Here is a 24869-nt window from a genome sequence, read left to right as displayed (position 1 = left end):
CCCAGAGTAACACAAGGAAAGCTCCTTCAATGGGGAAACCGTGGAAATGTGGGGACCGTGGGAAAGGATTCCCTTCCCCATCCGTGCTGGAAACCCACAGACTCATTCACACCGGGAGAGGCCATTCACCTGCTCAGTGTGCAGGAAGGGCTTCAGTCGGATCTGCCATCTGCAGGCGCACGAGTGGGTCCACAAGGGAGAGAAGCCATTCACGTGCCCCATGTGCGGGAGAGGGGTCACTCAGACAGCTGCACTGCTGACCCACCAGCGGCTCCACACCGGAGAGAGGCCATTCACCTGCTGTAAGTGCCGGAAAGGATTCACCTGCTCCTCCCACCTGCGGAGGCACCAGTGAGTTCACGCGCCATCGCAGGGGGATTGAAGGAGCGATGGCCGAATGCCAAGTGCTTATGCACGAAACGCGATTCTCCTGCCCCTTGGATGCTGCCTGACCTGCTGAGCTTTTCCAACACCACGCTCTCGACTCTGATCTCCAGCATCTGCAGTTTTCACTTTCTCCTCGAGGGCAATGTTGGACTTGTCTTTTATTCACTCATTCACTCCTTACAGCCTCTCCTTTGTTGTGGCCTAACTGCACATACATCAATGCAAGTTTCAGAAAGATTTTTGCAGCTTTTTTTTGGAAAAAATAACATTCTTCCCGACTTTAACGAAGTTTCTGAATATACGGTTTTAGTTAGTCTCAATTTTAAATATCAACTATTTCCCACATGCCGTGTTTCACAGGTAAAGTCATCACCATCCATTCTCTCTCCCCCTGAGAAAGACTTCATACAGCGATCAAAGAGGGCTGAGGCACGAGAAAGGACGATTGTGGGGGTGTGGGGGATGAGGGGGTCGCTGGGGGTGGTGGAGAAAGGAGGGAAATGGACTGGGGAACAGACTGGGGTTCAGAGGGTTGGGGGGAGAATAGAGGGTGCAGTGTGAGGAGAGAGAATGGGCAGGGGGCAGTGAATGGGGAGAAAATGGACGGGGAGCAGAATGTGAAGAGAGAGACGGCACAAATGCCACATTCTCCAGGACTGGTGTCAATGTCCCACGAACTGGAACCCACTCCTCCTACATTTCTCACAATACACGTGGCTAAGGCAGTGGAACCATATCATCCCTCCAGGCCATTCACACCGACCTTCCCAACAGCATCCCACTTAGACTCACTCGATTAGGCTACAGCCCTGCAGTTCCCCATGGCTATTTCCTGATGAAGGGTTTTGCCTGAAACGTCAATTCTCCTGGTCCTCGGATGCTGCCTGACCTGCTGTGCTTTTCCAGCTCCACACTCTCGACTCTAATCTCCAGCATCTGCAGTCCTCACTTTCGCCCAGTAAGGGGTAAATGTTCTATTCCTAGTTTTTCAGATCTTTTAAAATCTTTCTCCCACACCCTAAGCCTTTACCCTCTAGTTTTGGAATACCTCTACCCTGGGGAAAGGACAGAAACGTTGAAAAGCCAGACAAAATGCAAAAGAAATAAAATGTCGAGGCACAGGGAAAAAAATCGGCAAAATAAAATAGCGTCGGCATTTGTCTCCCGTATTCGCATTTGGACGCTTAATATTTGTTATGATCGGGAGGTGCCCGTGTTGGACTAAGGTGTACGTGTTCAACGTTGGACTGTTGTGCTGTATCAGAGTTGAATATTGGAAATCCACAGTAGGTCAGGCAGCAACTGAGGAGGAGGAGGGTTGACGTTTCGGGCACGAGCACTTCATCAAGAGTGACGTGTGGATAGACAAAGGGGCCTCAGTGTCCTTCTACACCAGTCACTGCCAGTTGTCAGAAAGTGCAGCAAGCAATGAGCAAAGCAAGTGGTATATCAGCGAGAGGAATTGAGTTCAGAAATGAGGATGTCTTCCTGCAGTTAGGTCGGTTATTGAATTTATTCAAGGCTGAGTTCATGTGACTTTGAAGAACGAAGAAGTTATGGGAGGAGGCAAGAAAATGGTTTTAAGACTAGTACATAACAGTTACAGAGTCATACAGCACAGAAACAGACCATTCAGTCGAACACGTCCATGCTGATGGTGTTCTGAAACTAAACTGGTCCCACCTGCCAATGACTGGCCCATATCCCTCCGAACTTTTCCTATTCATGTACTTATCCAAATGCCTTTTAAACTTTGTAACTGCGCTTGCATCCAGCAACTCCTCTGGACATTGATTCCTCACACGATCTACTCTTTATCTTTTAGAAAAAAGGTGCCCCTCATGTCTTTTTAAAATATTTCATTCTTCACCTTCAAAATTTGCTCCCTAATCTTGAAACACCCACACTAGGGAAAGAATGCCTGCCGTTCACCTCATTTATACCTCTCATGATTTTATAATCCTCTCTAAGGTCACCTCTCAATCTCTGATGCTCCAGTGAAAAAAGTCTCAGCCTATCCATCTAGATGCAGGTATGTTTATATCCAGTTATGAACTGTTCAATGCTGGTGCCAGCTGGAAATATAAATGACCTATTCCTGCTTCCAATTCTCTCATTGTATCCAGGACAGCCAGAGACCATACAACATAGGTGCAGAAATTAAGCCATTTAGTCCATCAGATCTGCTCCACCATTCAATCACGGCATATATGTTTCTCAACGCCATTTTGAAATATGGATTTTGGAAAGGCAGGTCAGAGCAGGATATACACATTTAATGGGGAGTGTTGTTGAATGAACATACCTTGGAGTGCTGGTTCATAGTGGAGTCGCAGGTAGACAGGATAGCAAAAAAGGTATTTGGTATATTTGCTTTTATAGGTCAGTGCATTTCAATATAGATGTTGGGAGGTCATGTTGCGGCTGTACAGGACATTGATTAGGCCACTTTTGGAATACTGCATTCGGTTCTGGTTTCACTGCTACAGGAAAAGTGTTACGAACTTTTGCAAGGATTTGGAAAAGATTTACAAGGCTATTGCCAAAGTTGGAGGGTTTGATCTATCTGGAGAGGCTGAATCGGCTGGGCTGTTTTCTCTGGATCATTGGGGGCTGAGGGGTGATTTTATAGAAGTTCATAAGGAGCATGGATAGGGTGAATAGCCAAAATCTTTTCCCCAGAGTGGGGGTTTCCAAAACTAAAAGGCATAGGTCTGAGGTGAGAGGGGAAATATTTAAAAGGAACTTTACAGGCACCTTTCTTACGCAGAGGGTGTTGTGTGTATGGAAAGAGCAGCCAGAGGAAGTGGTGGAGGCTGGTATAATTAAAGCATTTTAAAAGGCATCTGGTAATAGGGAGAATTGAGAGGGATATAGGTTATGTGCTGACAAATGAGACTATGTTAATTTGGGATATCTGTTCAGCACGGACAATTTGGACTGAAGGAAAGCAGAAGTGTCATTGTGAAGACTGGACTTTCAGAGCAGCTTTCAAGGATGTTTTGTCCTTACTGGGAGCAGAAGCTACAATGAAATCTTTCATTTGTGAGACAGCAACTGAGTGAGTGAGGACATTCAGGATATTGGAGGAAAGTGGGAATTTGTTTTAATGTGGAGTTGAAGTGATTGAAGTAAAGTGTGCTGAGCAGGGAGCCTAGGGAAGGGTTAGGTTAGTTTTTGTTTTAAACTGCTCATTTCTTTCAGCCTCCAACATTGTATTTCCAATGCTGTCCATCATTGGGAGCGGTGAATCAGTAACTGGTAGCGTTAGAAGCCTTACGATTTTCGGTACTGCAGGTATTGCATTGTCTCATCAGCTTTGGAAAGGTTACTGGCAGCAGCGGGAGGTATGGACTGCATTCACTAGAAATGATTAAGCAATTAGATAACACACGTACAAGAGGGCAGGGTGGGACTTGTCTTTCGATTTGCAGAAAGTGGGAGTTTCTGGTGCTGCGGTCCATGGCAAACACAACTGCGATAAATCATAGAATCACTACAGCGTGGAAGCAGGCCATTCATCCCATCAAATCCACACTGACCCATCCGACGAGCATGCCACCCAGACCCACGCTATCTAGTCGTTTCTGCCGGTGAGTGAGACTAGGTCACAAGATTTGGGAGAAGGTTTAAGACAGAGGAGAAGGAACTGCTTTTCCCGGAGAGTGGTGAATCTATAGAAATCTCTGCCCAAGGAAACAGTAGAAGCAGCCATATTCATGACATAGTTTGATGGGATTTTGTATGGTAGGTGAATTTAGGATAGTCAGGATAATGCAGGTAAGAGGAGCTGAGACGATGGATAGATGAGCCATGATCTTAATGATTGGTGTAGTAGCTCGAAAAACCAAATGGCCTACTCGTGCTTCTATTACTGCGAATGTATAAACATGCATTTTTCATGGCCAATCCGAATCAAGGCAGGTGAGCAATGTAGTGATGTGGAAAATGAACATCAGAGAATGATAGAAAGGGACACGGAAAGTAAATGTCCCAGTCCAAAGATGTGCAGGTCAGGCCATGCTAAATTGTCCATAGTGTTAGGTTCATTAATCAGAAAGAAATGGGTCTGGGTGGGCTACACTTCAGGGTGTCGGTGTGGACTTGTTGGGCCGAAGGTCCTGTTTCAACACTGTAGGGAATCTAATCTAATCAATCAAAACTGGATTCTACAGAACACAAAAATTGAAACTGAAGACTTTATGGCTGAATGTGTGCTGCAATGTAACAAAACTGAATGAATTGACTGCACACATTGAAGAGAATAATTATGATCTGAGACTCCTTACAGGGACATGGCTTCAGGATGACAAGGATTGGATCTGAATATTGAGGGGGTATGTGACATTCAAGTTGAATAGGAAGCGAGGTAAAGGTAGAGGGTTGGCACTGCTAATCAAAGCACTAATAACATGGTACTCTGGTGTCAGCTCGGATTTCAGGTCCTGATTTCTCTGTCCTCTTCTCCATGTTCCCACAGAGTAAGATGTTGTCTGTTCTCAGCTCAGCTGGCTTTCTGCTGAGTCCCTTTTACACCTTCCAGAGCAATAAAACATTCAGTCGATCAAGGCCCAATCCACAATATTCTCAGTCTGATAACCTTCCAGACTGAGAGAGTAATCGGAGCAGGGAATAAAACAAGAAAAATGAAACAAAATTACACATAAATGCACATTTGGTGCTTAAAGTGTGTTAATTAGATAGTAGAACAGAATTAGGGGTCTCCCAGGATTCTTATCATCCCCTACTTGAGGAATTCTCTCTCCCTAACAATATTTACATCAACAGAAATAAAACATCTTTTATCAAATAGACATAGAGATATACAGCACGGAAATAGACTTTTTGATCCAACACATCCATGCTGATAAGATGTCCTATATAAATCTAGTATCCCATTTGCCAGCATTTGGCCTATATCCCACCAAACCTTTCCTATTCACACACCCATCCAGATGCCTTTTAAATGTTGTAATTGTACCAGCCTCCACCACTTCCTCTAGCCTATTTACCCTATCCATGCCCCTCATGATTTTATAAATGTCCATAAGATCACCCCTCATCCTCCGACACTCCAGGGACACTCCCCATCCTATTCAGACTCTCCTTATACCACAAACCCTCCAATCCTGGCGACATCCTTATCTATCTTTTCTGCACACTTTCAAGTTTCACAACATCATTCGTATCCTATCGTAGGGAGACCAGAATCGAATGCAATAATCCAAAAGTGGCCGAACCAATGTCCTGTACAGCTACAACATGACCTCCCAACTCCTATACCGATAGCATTCAATGAACCAAATGGCCTATTTGTGCATTGCAGCGATTTAATGATTTGACACTCTGGAGGCAGGAAATATGTTTCCACTGTTGGGTGAGTCCTGAACCAGAGGACACAGCTTAAAAGTAAGGGGTAGGCCATTTAGGACAGAGATGAGGAGAAACTTCTTCACCCAGAGAGTCGTGGGTGAGTGGAATGCTCTGTCCCAGAAGGCAGTGGAGGCCCAGTCTCTGGATTCGTTTAAGAAAGAGTTGGATAGAGCTCTCAAGGATCGTGGAATCAAGGGTTATGGAGATAAGGCAGGAACAGGATGCTGATTGAGGATGATCAGCCATGATCATAATGAATGGTGATGCAGGCTCGAAGAGCAGAATGGCCTACTCCTACACCTATTGTCTATTGAGTTCACGTGACATTGCAGGATTGAAGGAGCGACGGCTGAGTGCCATTATCGACTGGACTATCAACCCAGTTCCGGGGATTCCCGGGTTTGAATCCCGCCGAGGCAGATGGTGGGATTGGAATTCGGTCAGAAATTTGGAGTTCTGAATCTAATAATGAAACCATTTTTGGGGGGAGAAACTGTCATCTAATTCACTCATGTCCCTTTGAGGAACTCATCTCAACTGCATCCTTTATCCAGTCTGGCGTACACCTGACTCCAGACCCACAGCAGCATGGTTGACTCTTGACTGCCCCCCATGTAAAATGATGGGAGTAACCTAAATGGACACAGTGTGTAGGTTGAAATTGCTGAGTGAGGCAATGCTTCCTTCAGCTTAAGGCTGTACCAAGGACCAATTATGAAGGGACAACTCTGTGCTGACCAACAGTAAAGGAAGTAGAGTTGGGAGGAGTGTGTGAGCTTTGAGCTGTTTTTTTTTAAAAGCTTTTTTCATACACTTTTTTTTTGCTGGGGAGATCTGAAGCTGTAACAAAGTTGGGTGTCAATAAAGGTAACTTGAACTTAACCCCAGTCTCAGACTGTCAATGAAAGCTATGAGATCCAATAGGTTTTTGTTTTAAAGCTGCGCATTTCTTTCAACCTCTTGCACTAAGTTTCCAATATCGTGTATCAGAAGGAGCAGTGAATGAATAGCTAATATCATTAGAAGTTGTAAACTTTTCATCTCTACAGGTATTGCATCATTTCATCGACATTGTAAGGTTTACTGGCAGCACCTGGAGGTGTGGGATGTATTCACGAGAAACAAAGTTAAAAATCATACAACACCAGATTATAGTCCAACATGTTTATTTGGAAGCACTAACTTTCGGAACACTGCTCCTTCAACAGATGTTTGTGGAGCAGGATCATAGTAAAATTTATAGCAAAAGGTCGCAGTTTCACGCAACAGAAATGATATAGAACAAACTTAGATTGTTGTGAAATCTTTCATCTTTTAGGATGGGTTGCAGGTTTTAGTTCATTAATATGTAAATCCCAGAACTTGTTTGAAGACACATTCTCGAGACAACTTAAGGTCTGTATCCCAATCTTGAGTGAGACTGGTTCTATTTCCAAAGTAGGAATTTATAAAATCTCACATGGATTGACTGCCTGTAGATTGTATTTGGCTGAAAAAGCGCACAATGTATTTTCAAATACAAAATCACACCAAAGCCTTATATGCAAGTGTGCACGCATGAGAGTATGTGTGAGTGTGAGCTTGCTGGATAAAGTATGTGAGTGATAGAGTATCAGCCTGTGAGAGGGTGTATATGTGGGTGTGTCAGAGAGGGATCTCTGTGAATGTGAGAATGTGTGCTTTGTGTGGGTGTGAGAGAGCGTGACAGTGAAGTGGGGTTACCTGTCATGTGACATGAATCCAAGGTCCTCGTTGATGCCATCCTCATGTGTTCCGAACTTGGATACCAGCCTCTGCTGGGCCACTAAAACTGAATAAGCAGTTACATAGCACACATTGGAGAGGGCAGGGTGGGACTTGCCTTTCGATTTGCAGAATGTTGGAGGTTCTGGGTGCTGGAAACTAGGGAAAACACATGCTGGTGGACCTTCGGCTCAGAGAGATGCAGCTAGAAGCCAGACTGCAGACACGTTGGGGGAATCATCAAACCCCCTACACTGTGGAAACAGGCCCTTTGGTCCAACAATCCACACTGACCCCTCTTAGAGCATCCCACCCAATAACCTCCACAGCTAATCCCTGAATTTAGAACACCCAATCCACTCTAAGCTGCACATCTTGGGACCTTGGGGGGAAACCAGAGCACCCAGAGATTGGGGAGGGTGGGGGGGGGGGAGGAAAATACAATCTCCACACAGACAATCACCCTGAGGGTGGGATCAAACTCAAGTCCCTGGCACTGTGAGGCAGCGGTGCTAACCACTGAGCTGCTGCCGGGCCGCCCACAGTCTTGGATTGAAGGAATCGATTGACTTCATTCCAGGGTTGAAGGAATGGATTAGCTTCATGCCAGACACTCCAGCCCGTTTGGGGAATTGAATTTGCTTCCACAGAGTTTCCATGCTGCGGGGGTCATTGCGTCTCAGCAGCTTCAACGATCCAAAGAAGGGCTCGTCTACAGCGAGAACTCTAGTCCACATTTCGCTACAGAGTTAAAGTTGTCTGCATAGTCAGAACCCTGGAACACTCCCACGCAGGTTGCGTGTAATCACGGGGCTTCTCAAGTCACGTTGATGCTTGAAATAATTTCCTCTCCTAGATTCAAACGCTGCTGATATTCAGGCCCTGAGTAAATTTCTTGTACACGCCTGAACAGCAAATCCTCCTCTGCTAATACCTTGAGAAAACAGATCATTGCTGTCAGTGCAGGGCAGGAAATAGGATAGGAGAATTCTAGTTTGTACCGAACAGCCTTCCCTATCTCCTACCCGAAATCTCTGTTTCCCAATTCCTCCACCTTTCAATGGATTCCAACTCGAATTCATCCTTCCATCCTCCTGTTTTTGGCCAGTTCCCCTCACCGGAAAGCGCTGACTCTCGGTTCAGTTTCTTAGTTTCATCTTGCCATTCCCAGTATATTGCCCACATCTTTATTTAGTTTTTAAAACAGAAAGGCAGTGGTTTGCTGATGCCAGGATCTGAGGGTAACCATGCTCACACTCCAGATTCTCTCTCGCATCATTCACAAAAATCTGCAGTGCACATGTGGAAAGAAGGGGTTGCTGGGAGTGGGTGGGACGCATTCACCAACTCCCCATTCAATCAATATCCAATCATGCCCACAGCGCCCCCAGTCTATTCTCTCTCGCTATCCCTAGCTTCCCCCCGCCCTCTCACACACATGCCACCCTCTGCACCTCCGTCCATTCTATCTCCATACCCTCTGTCCCTTGTCCAGTCCAGTCTCTCATCCACCCTCTGCCTTCCTCCATCCAGTCCCTCTCCCCACACTCATTCTCTCTCTCCTCCCACTCTCTACCCCCCTCCATTCTCTCTCTTCCCCCACCCTCTGCTCTCCATCCATTCCCTCTCTCCCCCACCCTCTCCTAACATTCATTGTTGCTCTCTTTCTCCCCCACCCTCTGCCCCCTTCCATTCTCTCCCCACCCACTGACCCACGTCCATTCTCTCTCCCCACACTCTGCGCCCCCATTCTCTCTCTCTCTCTGACAAACGCTCTGCTCCCCATCCTGTGCACCCCCAGGGTTTCTCTAACTCCAATGCTCTGTCCCCATGTCCATTTCTCTCTCTCTCTTCCGCCTAGCCTCTGTTTCCCATCCAATTTCTCTACCTGCACCCCCACCCTCATCCTTTCTTGTGCCTCGAACCCTCTTCGTTCACTGTATCAGCCCTTCTCAGGACAGAGAGAGCGCGGATGGTGATGACTCTATCTGGGAGATGGGAGGGGGTGGTGTGAAAAATGGCCGATCTTTAACATTGAGAATCGCTAAAATGATATTTTCAAAAACATCTGTAAAGTTTGAAAGCAAATTCAATTATTTTTCTAAAAAGCAGCAGCCATTTTTCTGAAACTTGCATTGAAATCTGTGCAATTAGCCCACAGTTGAGAATAGGCTGTAAAGATGGAATGGCCAAGTCCTCGTCTTGTGAAGTTGGTTCAGATTAAGTAGAAATAGAGTCATAGAGTTGCAGAGCAGGGAAACAAGCCTTTCGGTGCATGCCAACCACATATTCTAAATTAATCTGGTGATCCATTTGCCACCATTTGGCCCATATCTCTCTCAACCCTTCCTATTCATATTCCTATCCAGATGCCTTTTAAATGTTGTAATTGTTCCAGCCTCGACCACTATCTCTGGCAGCTCATTCCATACATATACCACGCTCTGCGTGAAAATGTTACCAGTTCGGTTCCATTTAAACCTTTTCCCTCTCAGCCTAATCCTATGCCCCTTCAGTTTTGGATTTCCTCTACCCTGGGGAAATGACATTCAAAGATTGAGCAGCCAGACAAAATGCAAAAGGAATAAACTGTTGAGCCCCAGGAAAACAAAAGGAGTGTGGCTCCAGCCTGTTTTTCTCTCCGATTGGCAGTTGGACCAGCATCTCCACTGGGCACACTGCGCATGCTTTTCGGTGTCAGGAAGCATTGCGCATGTACGCTGGTGTCAGCAAAATACTGCGCATGCTCCTTACTGTCAGCGGAAACGGCACGCAACATTCTTCTGATCGACCAATGGGAAGCCCTGAAGGACCGGAAGGAGTGCGGTCTTCCTGCCATTGAGAGCCTCCCCCCTATTGTCTGAATGCGGAAGTTGGATCAGGCGCTTGTGAAGGTGTTGCTGCTCCTCTCTCTATGAATGAAGATTGAACTTCATCCCAGACTGCAACTTCTTTCTTCTGTCCAAATTTGTGTGAGTACAACTTACTCTTCTCACCCCTTTCTCATTTTATTTTTTCACTCTGGTGTTCAGTTCTTCACTTGCAGCAAAGTTGATTCAGGTATGTGTCTTAATTGGCAAACACATGGTAAATGTATTTATGCAGTGTGAAGTTATAACCTTCCCTATGAAATAAAAATAGAAAGCAGGTACATTGTTTAAATGGTGATATACTGGAATGTGGAGTAAGTGAGGACTGCAGGTACCGAAAATCAGAGTCGAAAATTGTGGCGCTGGAAAAGCACAGTAGGTCAGACAGCATCCAAGGTGCAGAACAGTCAACGTTTTGGGCAAAAGCCTTTCATCCAGGAATGATGTGTGGATGTACAAACGTGCCTCAGCTACCTTCTGCTCAGGCTTTCTACTCCAGTCAATGCCAGTTGTCACATAGGTGCAGCAAGCAATCAGCAAGGCAAGTGGTGTATTAGCAAGAGGAACTGACTGGGGGTGCCTTCCTGTAGTTAGGGAGGTATTAAATATATTCAAAGCTGAGTTCATCTGACTTTTGAATCTCAAAAATAGTTATGGGGGAAGACAAGAAATTAAAAAATATATATTTTTATTCAAAACTTTTTCAAATCTCTCGCAACACCTCTATATACAAAAAAGAACAATACCAAAATACAGAAAAATAGTAGTACAACAATTTCATATTATGATACTATTAATAATGAGCTACCTATTATTCTACTAGGACAAACTTAGCTTAAACTAAACTACAATCAAATTGAATAAAAATAAAATTAAACATAATTTAAGTTAATTTGAATTCTATCACATTACTTTATTCTATTTCACTCACCATACCTCCATTAAGGCTTCCATCCATGGGAGCACCAGTTATTGCACCCGTGTTCTTTTCACCCAGCCTTGCCCTCCCAGGGCCCCATGAGCGCCCAGACTGATTCCCACAGCTATACCACGGCTCTAATTAATACTGCTGATCAGTCTGCATCAATATAATTTAGAAAGGGCTGCCACGTCTTGTAAAACTACTGTTTTGTGGTGCACCATATTTGTGAGGTCATCTTGGGAGCGGATGCTCCATCACCAGCATATGCCAGGCCATAAGCCCTGGGTGTTTTTCCAATGTCCAACTCATTAAAATGTTCTTCCTTGCACAGTGCGTAAGAATGTTACACAGTCTGTTTCTGTGTTCTCCGAGAGAAGGCAAATTTGTCAACCCCCAGGATGTCCTTCAGCTCCCTTACTATAGCACTCCAGTATCTCTGGATCTTACAACATGACCAATAGCAGTGTGTGAGTGCCTATACTAATGTTACATTTGGGATACCCTGGTGATGCGCCACTCTTGAACCTAGCTAGCCTCTCTGGCACCACATAAGCCCTGTGTAAAATCTTCAATTGCATGCCCTGTGCTTTGTTACATGTTGAAATTTTCCTTACATTTTCCCATATATCTTGCCATACTTCTAATGAAATATTCTAGCTCCCGATTCCACATGGTAGAGAGTCCCTCCACATCTCCTAAGGTATGTCCCTTCTGTAAATGATACAACGTACTAACTGAAAGAGCGCCCGTACACAGAGTACTCTTTACTCCACATTTGACCTGTAAAGCTGAGCCAGGAGTGTGGTCTTCCTCTGTATATAATCCCTTAGCTGAAAGTACCGGAAAAGGCCCCTATTAGACAATGCATATTTCTGTCTTAGCTGGCTAAATGACATCAAGACCTAACCCTCAAATAAATCTTCCCTCCAGGAGATTCCCTTATACTCCCATGACTTAAAGCCGGAGTCTATTGCCCCAGGTTTAAATCCTTAGGCTGCCACCTGCGGGGTAATCAGCGAGGTCTTCAGCCAATTGCCCTTGTCTTGCCTCCGTGTCCTCCAGGCTTTCACTGTATTTAAAATGATTGTACTCTTTCACTGCTCAGTCTCGGATTTCATCTTATCAATGAATAATAGATTAACTCGGGGACATCTCGACTGCAATGCTTCAACGTCAAGCAAAATCAACCCCGTGTCCCCCCGTGCCCAGTCACCCACATATGCTAAGAAAGCGCTTATTTGATATCTCTCCAAGTCCAAAAGATCCACTCCTCCTCACCCTGTGAGAGCTGCAATTTGGTAAACTTAATTAGGGGGCGACTGCGACACCAAATAAAATAACCTAGACACCCATTGAGCCTCAGTAATACCCATCTGGGTAGCAACAACAGGAGCATTCTCAAGGGGTACAACAGGCGAGGAAGAACATGCATTTTAATCAGAGCTATTCGGCCTAACCATGATAATGGTAATCCGTCCCACTGCTGCAAATCCTGCTTTATCCTCTCCAGTAATTGTACATAGTTAGCTTTATACAGCTGGTGGAAGGCAGGGGTAATAAAAATTCCCAAATACAAAAACCCTTTTGACGACCATCTAAACAGGAACTGCATTCCATCCTCCAGCATGGCGTCTGATTTTGTAAAGTTGATCCTGCAGCCTGAAAAACTTCCAAATAAATTAATTGTTTGAATCAATCGAGGAACAGACTCCTCCAGATTGGCCAAGAACAGAAGGACATCATCAGCATATAGGGTAATCTTATGTTCCCCCATTCCCATTCCTGGCCCCACTATTTCAGGATCCCTCCTGATAGCCTCAGCTAATGGCTCAATTGCCAAGGTAGATAGCAGCAGTGAAAGAGGACATCCCTTTCGACTACCTCTCCCAGCATTAAAGTTATCTGACTTAGTGCCATTTGTGATGATTGCTGCCTTAGGATCATTATACAACACCACCACCCATCTAGCAAAGGTTGTCCCCAGATCAAAGCGCTTGAGGATCCCAAACAGGTACAGCCATTCTATCTGGTCAAACGCCTTTTCTGCATCTAGGGAGGCCACCGAACCCAGGATCAACCTTTGCTGGCATACCTGCACCATGTTCAGTACCCTCCTGATATTGTTGGAGGAGCTACGCCCTTAACAAAACCCATCTGATCTTCTTTCACAATACAGGACAACACCTTTTCCAACTTCAGGGCCAGCGTCTTGGGTAGAATTTTAAAATCTACATTCAACAGTGAAATGGGTCTGTATGAAGCACATTCTTCAGGCTCTTTCCCCATCTTTATAATGAGGGAGATATTAGCCTCCCTAAGAGAGGGCGGAAGACAACCCATGCATATGAATAGCTATACATCCCCAGAAGTGGCTCCACCAACACACTTATGAATTCCTATAGAATTCACTTGGGAATCCATCTGACCGTGGTGCTTCATTGCATCCTGTACCTCCTGTATTGTCATAGGCATATTCAACAGGAAACCTGTTCCACGTTTATACTAGGGAGGTGCAGGATCTCAAAAAAGGCCTGCATTCTTACTGCTCCATGTTCATCTCCCTCTGACCGATATAACTCTGCAAATTATTCCCTAAATCTAACATTAATCTTCTTTAACTCACGGGTAACTTTGCCAGCCTTCTCTCGAACAGACATAATAGATTGGGAAGCATTTTACTTTCTGGCCAGATATCTATCTGACTTATCTCCAACTTCCAACAATCTTTGTTGAGCAACGCAGACCTTTATTTCCCCAGTGTGTGCAATGAGTTGGGAGCAGCCGGAGAGCTGCAGCTTGACCAGTGAAGGCCTATTATAGTATACTTCCTCAGCTATCTGCAGACGGGTCTCCAGCATCTGTTGTTGCTCCTTCCTCTGCGACCTTCTAGTCATTGAATAAAAAATAATCAAGCCTCATAAATATGCCTTATTGGCCTCCTACAGTATTTCCGGATTACTGGCCGTACCCAAGTTGGTACCCAGAAGGCTCTGAACTCTTGTGATGTACTCAACAAATTTGCTATCCCTTAGCAGGAATGGGTCCATGACCAGTGCTGTGCATCCATTCCACCACTCTTGATTTTACCATCAAAATACACTGGCACATGGTCCGACACAGCTATATTGCCAATTTCACAAGCCAATGTTCTGTCCAAGCAATCCAATGGCATTAAAAAGTGTCAGTTCCCATGTGGTACTTGTGTGGGTTAGAAGAGAAAGTAAAGTCTCTTCCATTAGGGTGGAGATGCCTCCACACATCCATTAATCCCAACTCCTTGCACATGTCCACCAACTGCTTAGGTTGCGCTGGTGACCTGCCTGGGCCCTTGGCACCCTGTCTACTTCGGGATCTATTAGACGATTAAAATCCTCTCCAATGACCATGCAGTGTACCCCAAGACTCATTAATTTAGCAACTGCATCAATTAGAAATTTAAGAGGGTGCACCGGGAGGACAATACACATTCAGGACGCCATACTCTTCACTATGTATTAGAGCTTCAAGAATGACGGACAGTCCATGTTCGTCCTTAATTTGCTCAATTACCTGGAAAGGGAGGTTCCTTCTTACCAGTATAGCCACTCCTCTACACTTGGAGCTAAAGGAGGAGAAGAATACCTTATCACAACCTCCTTGCTGCAGTTTCAGATGTTCCTTATCAGTTAAATGTGTCCACCCTTTCCTTCCCGAGGCTTGACAGCACCTTCTTTCTTTTTAATGGGGGAATGGCTCCCTTTTACATTCCAGGTGCACCACCTGAACGAATCAGTAGACATGGCCATCCAGGGAAGCCTGTGGTTTCCCAAGAGGAGGAAGCTTATCTGAGGTGCGGTGAGCAACAAAGACATTAACTCGATAAAGTCTAAAAACTGCTCCTATTAAAACTACTATAAATAAAAATCTAACCACCACATATAACTTAAGCAAATGCTCAAATAACCCCCAATTATGTAGAGATCTCTTCCCCCCCCCCCCCCACCCCAACCCCCACCATTGCCACCAGCCTGGCTCCTTCCCACTGAGGCTGTGCCCCAAACGCCAGGCAATTCACAGATTGAAAAAAAACATGTTATTTACATTCTGAGAGTTAACAATGGTTGCCCATCTCCCCACACCCCTTCTCCATACATCTTAAACACAGGTATAGCCACCCCCAATCCAAAAACAAAAGGACAGCAGTGAAAAAAAGGCCCCAGACAATACCTAACTGACCGATATACTAAATAATTCCAGTTTTACGCCAAGGCAGTATGTATAAAGCCGATAACTACAAAATAAGGGGCAAAAAAGTAGCATTGTCTGGAATGACGTCCCTCCCGCCTTCACCCCAACTCAATTTCTCTAATTCAGAGCATTTGCAAAGTCCTTCGCCTTTTCTGTTGAATCAAATTATATACCGTCCCTCCGTGAGTAAAACGCAATACAGTCAGGGACCTCAAGGAATATTGTATGTTCAGATCCCTTAATTTTCTCTTAACTTAATTAAATGCCCTTTTCTTAATCCAGGCTCCTGAGAAGTCCTGAAAATATATTATTCTGAGCCTTTGTACATTAGAGCCTGTGGATCTCTTCCCAGTCTTCCTGCTGTTTCAATCACTGTTTTTCTTTATAATGCAGGAGCCGCACTAGGACCACACACGGCTGTGGGTCCGACCCGGACCTGCACATTTCGATCCAGTGTGCCCGCTCCACACTCAACAGGCCCGACTACAACTCCAGCCCCAGGAATCCAATAAGGTCTTCACCTTCCTCGCGTTCCGGAAGACCCACGAGCTGTAAGATTTTTCTTCTACTTTAGTTTTCCAGGTTGTCCACTTGCTCCTGAAGGACCCGAACCTGGTCTTCCAGCGTTTGGATCCTTCCTCCTGAGACCTCCACCACGGTCCTCTCCTCTGCTGCCTATTCTCTTCGGGCCAACACGTGAATTTCCTGTCCATGCTTTTGCAGCGTGGCAGATAGTGGTTCCACCGCTGCTTCAATCTTTTCTCAGAGATCGGCAAACTCCGAGAGTAACTGTTGCTGTCCCATTAAATCCACAGGGATTGCCCTGGGAGTTTGAGCAATGGCTCCAAGCACCCCCAATGCAGTTGGGGAGTGCCCTACCTGCTTCACCCCTTTCGGCCCCTTTCCTTCATTTGCTTTCATTTTGTTCCTAAAGCTGTCAAACCACAATTATAGCAGCTCCAGACATTCAGTAAGTTTATATTCGCAATTTTTTTCTTCTACGGATGATTAATGAGGTGGGGGGAGGGGTAAAAGTCCACCTTGCCGGGGGTGTGGCACAGAGCCCAGCACAGCAGACCACTCAAACCACCGCCATCTCGGATTTCCAAGAAAATGGTTTTAAGACCAGTACAGAACAGCTACAGAGTTATACAGCACAGAAACAGATCCTTCGGTCCAACTAGTCTATGCTGACTATGTTCTCAAACCCAACTAGTCCCATCTGCCAGTGATTGGCCCATATCCCTCCGCACCTTTCCTATTCATGTACTTTTCCAAATGTCTTTTAAACATTGTCACTGTACCTGCATCCACTACTTCCTCTGGACACCCATCTCACACACAAACCACTCACTGTGTGAAAAAAATGGAGCTCTTTGTGTCTTTTTAAAATCTTTCTTCTCTCCCCTTCAAACTTTGCTCCCTAATCTTGAAAGCCCCACCCTAGGAAAAGGACACCTGCCTTTTCACCTCATCTGTACCCCTCATGATATTATAATCCTCTGTAAGGTCACCTCTCAATCTCCTCTGCTCCAGTGAAAGAAATCCCAGTCTCCACTGCCTGCAGGTATATTCATGTTCAGTTATGATGTGTTCGGTGTTGGTGCAGGCTCAAATGGCCAACTCCTGCTCCCAGTTCTCTCACTGTGTGTCCAGCACAGCATTGGGAGATTGGGAAAGGGGAGGGATAGATATCTTGTTTGTTTTTATTTTTAAAATGCACTTGATTCCACAAATAAAAGCAACAGGTACAAGTACAGCACATGCAGTATTCCTCATTGCAGCTTCAAGGTTTTGTGTCGTCTTCTTCCGTGTTGGCTCCAGCACATTCGGCTTCCTCACCCACCCCCACCCACCCAATCCCCGCCCTGAGCTGTTGATGCTTACATTCTATAAAATAAAGAGAGGGATAGACAAGGTCTTTTCTCTGGGAGTGTAGAACTATACAGTAATGGGTTTAGGGTGAGGTGGCCCGGGGAGGAGGCGAGGGATTTAAAAGGAACCTAAGGGGCAATTCATGCAGAAGATGGCGCGTGTAAGGAAAGAGCTGCCAGAGGAAGTAGTAGATGCTGGTATAATTATGACACATTTAAAAGACATCTGGATAGGTTTATGAATAGGAAGGGTTTAGAGGGATATGGGCCAAATGCAGTCAAATTAGACCAGATTCGGTGAGGATATCTGGTCAGCATAGACCAGTTGGACCAAAGGACCTGTTTCTGTGCTGTATATCTAGATGACTCTGGTTTGCCACACCAGTCTGTTCAATTTCTCTCTGGTGTCATAGCCTTGGTGTCTCATTCCAAAACTCCCCCACCCCCGTGGGGGCACGTTAACCATTTTGTGTCTGATTGGTTGTCAAGAAGCTGTATTGCAGGTTCATCCTGAATTTACACACTATATTTTTGCTTCCAAAAATCAGACCGGCTCACTCTCAACAGTATCCCAATGTCGTGGAAGATATTAATTTTCAGGTGGAGGTATCCAAAATTCAGAGAGGTGTCAGTTGTGACTGTTTTGCTCTTCTGTCCCTGTCAGATCCTGAATCAGCACTTTCAGGAGAATTAGAATGGAGTGAGAACAGAGGGAGAGAGGGAGTGAGTGAGAAAGTGGGATGGTGCTTTCAGTTTTATGGAATAACAAAAGAAAAGAATGTTCTGCAGAAAGTAGAATTGCTTGTTCTGAATTTCTACCCTGGACTGACAGTGATGACTTTTGTAATCTCTTTTCAGAGTATTTGATCTGAAGATGAAGTTTCAAAATCAACAGATGAAGGGCTTATGCCTGAACCATTGACTCTCCTGCTCCTCGGATGCTGCCTGACCCGCAGTTTTCGACTCTGATTCTCCAGCATTTGTGAGTCACTCAATCCATCGGGACTGCAACAATTTTCGACTGTGATCCAATTGGTTCCTGTTTCAGTCTGTTTTCAGCATCAGTGGGACTGGAAGAGAGACCCTACTGTTGCAGCAACGCACGGAGTGTGGAGCCTGAAACAGTTAACTGGCCTGAAAAGAGGAATTCAAGGCTGGGAGAGGACATACACGCGTTTGTGTGCAACTGTAGCTTCGGCCATGGAGAAACCATGGAAGTGTGGCGACTGCGGGAAAGGTTTCCGTGTCCCGTCTGCCCTGGAGACACATCGTCGCAGTCACACCAGGGAGAAGCCATTCTCCTGTCCTGAGTGCGGGAAGGCCTTCAGTGATTCCTCTGCCCTGCTGAGGCACCGGCGAGTGCACACAGGGGAGAGGCCCTTCAGCTGCCCTGAGTGCAGGAAGAGCTTCAGCGATTCCTCCGCCCGGCTGAGGCACTTGCGGGTGCACACAGGGGAGAGGCCCTTCAGCTGCCTCAAGTGTGGGAAGGCCTTCAACGATTCCTCCGCCCTGATAAGGCACCAGCGGCTGCACACAGGGGAGAGGCCCTTCCGCTGCCCTGATTGTGGGAAGGTGTTCACTCGCTCCTCCCACCTCGTGATTCACCAGCGGGTCCACACCGGTGAGAAGCCCTTCCCCTGCCCCAAATGTGGGAAGGCCTTCAGCGATTCCTCTGACCTGCTGGCCCACCGGCGGGTCCACACCGGCGAGAGGCCATTCACCTGCTCTGTCTGCGGGAAGTGCTTCACACGCTCTTCTGACCTGCTGAAGCACCAGCGTGTCCACACTGGGGAAAGGCCCTACAGCTGCTCTGAGTGTGGGAAGGGCTTTACCCAGGCATCCCACTTGCTGACACACCGGTGGGTCCACACTGGGGAGAGGCCGTTCACCTGCCTCGAGTGCGGGAAGGGCTTTGCTGTCTCCTCCAGTCTACTGACGCACCAGCGGGTCCACACTGGAGAGAGGCCGTTTGCCTGCCCTGAGTGTGGGCAGAGGTTCACAATGTCCTGCAGTTTGAACAAGCACCAGCGGAGGCACCAATGCTCCCAACAATCAGATTCTGCCGGTAACGCTGCTGAGGGTCACCCCCAGGACTGAACCTCCTGCCCTTTCTGACAGTGGGGGTAGTGGAAGAGTTGGTAGGCTTTTTTGTTTTCTACTGGGGGAGTGGAGGGGGTTGGGGAGGTGGCTCAGTGGTTCGCACTGCTGCCTCATAGCGCCAGGGACCCAGATTTGATTCTATCCTCAGGGTAACTGTCTGTGTGGAGTTTGCATTTAATTCCCCCCAGTGTCTGCGTGGGTTTCCTTTGCGTGTTCCAGTGTCTTCCCAAAGTCCAAACGTGCACATGTTTGGGCGAATTGGCCAAGCTAAACAGTCCCACAGTGTTCAGGAATGTGTAGATGTGCTGCATTAGTTCGGGGTAAGTGCAGAGTGATAGGGTAGGAGAATGTGTCTGGATGAGTTACTCTTCATAGGGTCGGTCTGAACTTGTTGGGCAGAAGGGCCCGTTTCCACACTGTAGTGATTGTATGATTCCATGAACATTTCTTCCAGTGGGCACTGCTGCTCATTGAGCCCGGGACCCGCACGAACCTAAGACCATTGGAGCAGAAGTTAGGATATTTTGACCCATCGAATCTGCTCCAGCATTTGTTAGAGACAAAATAAAAAACTGCAGATGCTGGAATCTAAAATAGCCAAGCAGGGGCTGGGCACAACAAGGCAGGCAGCACCAGGAGGTGGAGAAGTCAGCATTTCAGGGATTATCCCTCAGGACTGAAGAAGGGTTCTACCCGAAGCGTTGACATCTCCATCAGAAATGATTTACCAGGATATTGTCAGAACTAGAGGACATAGGTTTAGAGTGAGAGGGGAAAGATTTAAAAGGGACCGAAAAGGAAAACGTTTCATGCAGAGTGTGGTGCGTGTATGGAATAAGCTGCCAGAGGAAGTGGAGGAGGCTGGTAGAATTACAGAATTTAAAAGACATTTGGTTGGAGACGTGAATAGAAAGGGTTAGAGGGATTTGGGCCAAGTGCTAGCAAATGGGACTAGATTAATTTAGAATATCTGGTCAGCGTGGACGAGTTGGACTGAAGGATCTGTTTCTGCGCTGTACCTCTCTATGACCACCGGTCCTAATGTAAGTTTAGAACTGAGTAACTTTGCATAATTCAATCTTGTTGAATTCACCTCCTGAAAGGTTTCAAATGAACCCCTCCAAGCGATATGATTTAACTACATCAAGTTGGATAAAGTATCCCATCAAGTTCAACATGAATGCGCAGTTGAAGAAGTCAGAAGTCACACAACACCAGGTTACAGTCCAACAGGTTTATTTGAAATCCCAAGCTTTAGGAGCATTGCTCCTTCATCAATGCTGCTCCTTCATCACTTCACCTGATGAAGGAACAGTGCTCCGAAAGCTCCTGAATTCAAATCAATCTACTGGGATTCTCACCTGGTGTTGTGTGACTTCTGACCTGTCCACCCCCTGCACCTCTGCATCAGAGTTGACAAATGAGATCAGATTTTATTCAGCATGATTTAGTGAGATATTCACCTGGATGTCCTTATGCCTGAAACATCGATTCTCCTGCTCCTCGGGTGCTGCCTGACCTGCTGTGCTTTTCCAGCACCATACTCTCAACTCTGATCTCCAGCATTTGCAGTCCTCACTTTTTCCTGGTTCATGTGGAAACTCAACACTGTCAGAGTGACAAAGAGACGCCAGTCATAGAGTACTATAGCACAGAGACTGGCCCTTCAGCCCAAACCGGTCCATGCTGACCAAAATGTTTGTCAACACTGACCTCATTCCCTGCACTTGGCCCATATCCTTCTCAAGTTTTCCTATCCATGTATTCGTTGAAACACCTTTTCAATGTTGTTGATGTACCTGCTTCAACCACTTCCACTGGCAGCTGTTTCCCCAGGCGAATAGACTCTATAAATATTTTGCCCCACATCTTTTCTTCCATCTTTCTCCTCTCACCATAAAAACGCGCCCTTGGTCTAGAAATCCTCCCCCTAGGGAAGAGACAGCTACCATTAACCCAACTGTCCCCCTCATGGTTTGAAAATATTGCATCTCAACTTCCTCTGCTCCACTAGAAAAACATCCCAGCCTATCCAGCCTAAATTCTAATTTGATAATAATGTCAGTGATGATTTTGGCTCTGTGTGTGTCAAGGATCTCTCATTTCTCAGCCAATGCTATGCCTCTTAAGTTCACGTCATCTTCAAACGAATGGCACCCCATTCATTTAAAATGTCCATGTTTTCTGTGCAAAGTTGGTCCTGGTCAGGAAATAAGCAGCGGTGTCTTTTATTCCCGTAGACTGCTCTGTTTTGAGATGTATGAGTAAATTTTCAGAACAAAAGACGAATGCAGCCTTTATTCATGTCTCATTATTAAAAACACTCTCTCCATTTACAGATGTGATTGAGAAGCTTCTCCCAATGAATCTTTGACTGATAACAGCATTTGTCAGGCTTTTGAAAGTCACTGTAGCTCTGTCACAGCACACAGGAGGGCTCTTTCAGACACAACGCGTCATGCAGAAAATTCTCCCACATTAGTCGAGCAAAGTTGACGTCTTTTTAAGGCATTGTGAAACTTGAAATGGTTCAGAAAAGGTTTGGAAGGACGTTGCCAGGGCTGCAAGGTTTTAGCTACAGGGAGAGGCTGAATACGCTGGTACTATTTTCCCGGAAGCTTCAGAGTCAGCCAGAAACATCTGTTGAATCAGGAAACATCTCTTCCTGCAGCAGCTTCAGACAGACTGCTTGCTAAAACCAAAACCAGTGGAAAAGAATGGGACAACTGCCCTTTCATTGTAGAAGTATTTTAGAAAAAAAAAGTCAAACCCTTTTCCCTGATTGTTGCCTTAGCCAGTATCTGTTAACCATTAGTGAAAACCTTAATCCTAGACGAATGGGAAGCTGTGCCATTTACAACCTTTTCTGAAAATAAACCAACAACATAATCTTCTTAAAGGAGCAGCATGATCACAACAAAAAGCAGCTGAACTGAAACATTTGAATCAAAAGGTTATGCAGTTAGCAGGACAAGAAACAGGTTTTCAATTTCACCAATCAATTTAAATCAACCCCATTGGCTACCAAAAACTTATTAAATTTAAATCCTAAAGTTTTGACAACAGGACCAATCCTATCATAAAGAATCCGTGCTCTCAGTCATCTGTGTATTAGAGAAAGCATCATTTAGAAAAACAGAGAAGAGCATTCCTGACAGAGGAATCGGAGGAGGCATCCCCGACAGAAGATGGCACAGAATATTCCGGAAGACACACAACCTGGTTGTAATCTGAGCGATTAAATTCTATTTTGTGTTATCTGAGTGGGACATGTATTGATTGGAACAGTATACCAGAGAATCTTGATTTATTCCAGAATACTTAGTAGTTAAGAAGGATTTATTCCAGAATACTTAGTAGTTAAGAAGGATTTATTCAGTTTGTTAGTAGCTTTGTTCATTTGTTCACTGTGAGAGTTGGGTAAATAAATTGCTGATTGTTGATTTTAAAGTGTCGGAGATTTATTTTTAACACTACAGCAGGTTACACCACTTATCACACTGACTTTACAGATTAAAGGGCAACGTGCCACTCTTTAGACGTTTTGGTTTGAGATCTTGGAGAGTGGGGGGGTGGGGGCGGTTCAGCCTTCGCTTTATAACAGTATTGATGACATTCTCTTGAATGCAATAGAGTCAATATTAATCCCAGCCTCTTGGTGTGGTTGTGGGTGAATCACCTTAATTTGGCTCCTGACTCAAACTGCACAGAGAACCAACTGCTGAAACAATGATTTGCACTTTATTGCACTTAGCAACCACAAATAAAACCCCTCAAGTTCATTCAGCTTTACCCCCCAAACTTGGCTATCACCCAGTTGATAGCTGAATTTAACTGGGTTTCCACTGACAGTGCCCATCTCTGGAAGTGTCTAGGGGTTTGATGCAGTATTATTCTTCTAAGTACTACTGCTGCAGCATCGTTCTGGAGTTGAATTTTGGTGGCATTTCCTCATTTTCAAATCTGTGGTGTGACTATTTTTTAAGACTCTAACATCACCTCCCATTGCTGGAGACCTCAGCTCTGTAGCTTCCCTTCTTATCCTTGAGGGTTAGCTGTCTGTTTGAAACAGCCTGCTCTGCAATTAACCCCTCTATGTCAAGGCTTTCCTTCCACAGGCAGAATTAATTGTCCTTTTGTCACACCATTATTAAACATTATCTTGCCTGTCCCAAGAAACAACTTATTGTATTGCCTCCTTCTTCCCAGGGATGGTTAACTAGCAGAAATTAGTCCATTTATCGTATTGAATCTGCTCTGCCATTCAATCATGGCTGATATGTTTCTTAACCCCATTCTCCCTGTAACCTTTGAACCCCTTGATACTCCAGAATGAGTGAATGGTGGAGCAGACTCAATGGGCTGAATGGCCTAATTTCAGTTCCTGTAGTGTCACAGTTCTCGCCGGCCCTTTCGTTTCTTGGTCAGAAAAAGTTATTGTTGACTCATGAAGTTGGGGGAAGTTCTGGAGTTTACAGGTGCACACCACGCTCCTCTCTGCCTCCTCCCGGAATACCGATTCTTTCTGAGATACTGGCAGTTCTTGAGATCCTTGGATATCCCTGAATACAAATCGATGTGTCTGGAACTCTCTGCTGCTACCTTGGAACAGAAGGATTATGAGGAGAAAATTCAGAAATCTGAAGAGTAAAGAGACTTGGGACTTCTAGCTCAGGATTCTGTCAAAGTAAACTTACAGGTTGAGTCAGTAGTGAGGAAAGCAAATGCAACAATGGCATTTATTTGGACAGGACTTGAATATAAAAACAGGGATGTACTTCTGAGGGTCTATAAGGTTCCGGTCAGGCCACAATTGGAGTATTGTACGCAGTTTTGGGCCCTATATCTCAGGAAGGATGTACAGGCCCTGGAACATGTTCAGAGGAGGTTGATGAGAAAAGTCCCAGGATTGAAAAGCTTAACATATGAAGAACATCAGAGGACTCTGGGTCTATACTCAATGGAGTTTAGAAGATGACAAGGGAACTAATTGAAACCTACAGAATACTGAACAGCTTAGACAGAGTGGATGTTGGGAAAATGTTTCCATTGGTAGGAGAAACTAGGACCCGAGGGCTCAGCCTTCAAGTAGAGGGAAGACCTTTTAGAACGGAGATAAGGAGAACTTCTTCAGGCAGAGAGTGGTGTATCTATGGAATTCACTGTCCCAGAAGGCTGTGGAGGCCAGATCACTGAATACATTTAAGATGGGAATAACTAGGTTCTTGAGTATCAAGAGGATCAAAGGTTACGGGGAGAATGGGGTTGAGAAACTTATCAGCCGTGATTGAATGGTGGAGCAGACTCAATGGGCTGAATGGCATCATTTCTGCTCCTATAGTCTTATGATATGCTGATGAGTGGAGGGGGTGA

General features: G+C 45.4%; 2 protein-coding genes across 2 annotated transcripts in view; both read left to right on the top strand.

Moving 5' to 3' along the window:
• Positions 1-19513, top strand: part of LOC132807193 (zinc finger protein 420-like) — a 59928-nt gene extending 40415 nt beyond the window's left edge. The window contains exon 6 of the mRNA XM_060821487.1: positions 18378-19513. Coding sequence (XP_060677470.1) covers positions 18378-19493 — 1116 coding nt within the window. The 3' untranslated portion in view covers positions 19494-19513. The remainder of the gene's footprint in view (positions 1-18377) is intronic.
• The window catches only part of LOC132807201 (zinc finger protein 229-like), a 427695-nt gene that overhangs the window by 307240 nt on the left and 95586 nt on the right, over positions 1-24869 (top strand). The gene's annotated exons all lie outside the window — the stretch shown is intronic.

Source organism: Hemiscyllium ocellatum (assembly GCF_020745735.1).
Source record: "Hemiscyllium ocellatum isolate sHemOce1 chromosome 27 unlocalized genomic scaffold, sHemOce1.pat.X.cur. SUPER_27_unloc_10, whole genome shotgun sequence".
In the NCBI taxonomy this organism is placed as follows: Eukaryota; Metazoa; Chordata; class Chondrichthyes; order Orectolobiformes; family Hemiscylliidae; genus Hemiscyllium; species Hemiscyllium ocellatum.
This window is presented reverse-complemented; position numbering and strand designations above follow the sequence as displayed.